Source organism: Seriola lalandi, unplaced genomic scaffold (assembly GCF_002814215.2).
Source record: "Seriola lalandi dorsalis isolate HSWRI2012SDOR001 ecotype SW California unplaced genomic scaffold, Sedor1 jcf7180001973808, whole genome shotgun sequence".
NCBI lineage: Eukaryota > Metazoa > Chordata > Actinopteri > Carangiformes > Carangidae > Seriola > Seriola lalandi.
Window position 1 is genome coordinate 1 of NW_019444474.1, and position 2,067 is coordinate 2,067.

General features: G+C 40.1%; 1 protein-coding gene across 1 annotated transcript; it reads right to left on the bottom strand.

The window, feature by feature from the left end:
* Positions 1-180: 180 nt before the first annotated feature.
* On the bottom strand, positions 181-1,925 carry LOC111652931 (mitochondrial tRNA methylthiotransferase CDK5RAP1-like; the record flags this gene model as incomplete). Its single annotated transcript, XM_023403344.2, has 4 exons — positions 1,813-1,925; positions 1,522-1,732; positions 1,266-1,386; positions 181-411 (listed from the first exon to the last, which is right to left on the bottom strand). Coding segments are annotated over exons 1-4 (615 nt in total), but the record flags the coding sequence as incomplete, so codon positions are not given.
* Between the last annotated feature and the right edge of the window lie 142 nt (positions 1,926-2,067).

The following is a 2,067-nucleotide window of genomic DNA, read 5'->3' on the forward strand; positions in this document are numbered from 1 at the left end:
CAGTCAGCCAAGTTAATATGGGACTTATACACAGAAACAGACGGGGGTTCGGTCTTGTTAGTTGGCACTTTGTTGAACATCTATATTTGTCATCCAAGTTGGAAATCAACACTGGACTGTCATTTTGAGAATGTGTTTTCAGCAGCTGCTCTGTCAACAGAATTTTTTTTAAAAGCTGACCTCGTCAGGAAAATCCTTGGGATGAGGGGAGGTGAATCTGATCCTCATGTCGGGATCGATGAGTGACACTCGGTCCAGCAGGTCAGAGAAGCGCAGGCCTCCCTGTTTTGTTCGGTAAACCGTCTTGAAGCTGCGGCTGTGCTGGGTCAGGTCCGAGCCGCAGAACTGTTCTTCTGACGTGTCTCTGTAGCTGTTGACGTTCTGACCCAGCAACGTCACCTCCTTCACACCCTGAGGAAAACATCCACCACACAAGCACTGGTCAGGGACGCTGTTCACTCTGGAATGTTAATATTAATCTTGAACGCTGAGCATCACCTAGCAATTAATACCAAGTGTCAATCTGAGTTATTCATCTTAATGTACAGACCCGTACGCAAATAGACCCGTACGCAAATGATATATATATATATACAAATGTACATTTAAAAATGATATATAAAACCTTTAGAAATGAGAAATTGGAACATATCTATATATATATAAGCCTGTCAATATACAGTATGTTGGTATTAAATACAGTTGGGTGAAAATTAGTGAAAAACATAATTAGGCATATAGAATTTGTATATGTATGTTGTTTTAATAAACTTATACATATAAATGAAATATATATTGTTAACATATATGCTTGCAACATATAAAAATGAATCACAGATATTTTTAAAGTAAATATACAAATTTTACTATGAGTATTTGTATGTTATAAACTTATATCTTCATATATCTAGAGAATGTATATATATGATCACAGTATATGTCATATATTACACCTCTTAGTTGGTACCTAGCTTGAGAGGTTACAGTTACACTATTAAACTAAAATATAATCAGATTTTCTCTAATACAAGTTCAGTTAAGTTGCCATATGTCACAGTTACTGATGTTAGAAATGATCTGAAAAACAGTTGCTCACACAAAACTTTATTTCTGAGGACGTTAATTAGAAAAATATTACTGTCTAACAAACCTGTTGTCTAACAGCCCTATTGTCAGTGCAGTCATTGGTCTAACAGAAATGAAACCCTTCAGTTATAAACAAGTGTAGGAAACTGACTGACTTTATCATTGAGGCCATAACTTGCCTGGTCAGAGAGCAGACGAACTTCCTCAAGAATAGAGCTGACAGGTCGACTCCTCTCTCTGCCTCGGGTGAAGGGGACGATGCAGTAACTGCACATGTTGTCACAGCCTCGCATGATGGACCTGCCGGACACATAAAACCATCAGATGGTACATTATAAAAGACTAAGAGCTGCTGAGAATTAACAGGAGGTGGTGTGGAGGGCGAATAACCTCCCCCAAAACCATCATTGCCACTTAACAAATCCACACACTCACACAAAAGCACTGTGTCCCTGAGGGGCGTAGTGGACAGGCATGATGTCAGCATAGGTCTCTTCTAAAGACAGCAGCACGTTGCTCGCCTGAAGACCTCCGTCAGCTACAGTCAAGAGGCGGGGGAGGTCGCGGTACGCATCTGGACCTGCGAGAACGTCGACCAGCTTCTCCCGCTCCAGCAGCTCAGTCTTCAGCCTCTCTGCCATGCAACCTGGAGAGACACACCCATTAACATTTCTCAGTAGCCGCTGTAATCCAATCACATATGTGTACATTAGTGAACTCACTTACCTAAAATCCCAATTTTCATTGGTGTGTGGGTCTTTAACCGTTTTCTTTTCATAGCTGTGAGTTGCTGTAGTCTATTCCAAATGGTCTGTTCAGCTTTTTCTCTGTTATGAAACGAGTTGAGGTTTCTCTGTTAGTTGGTGCATCTAGCATGTGAAAACCTTGTGATGCAAATTTTACAAAGTTTATATAATTGTTGCACATACAAAAGCAGCCATTTAGGTTTTTCCTGAGACTGTAACATTAACATTAAGTAAC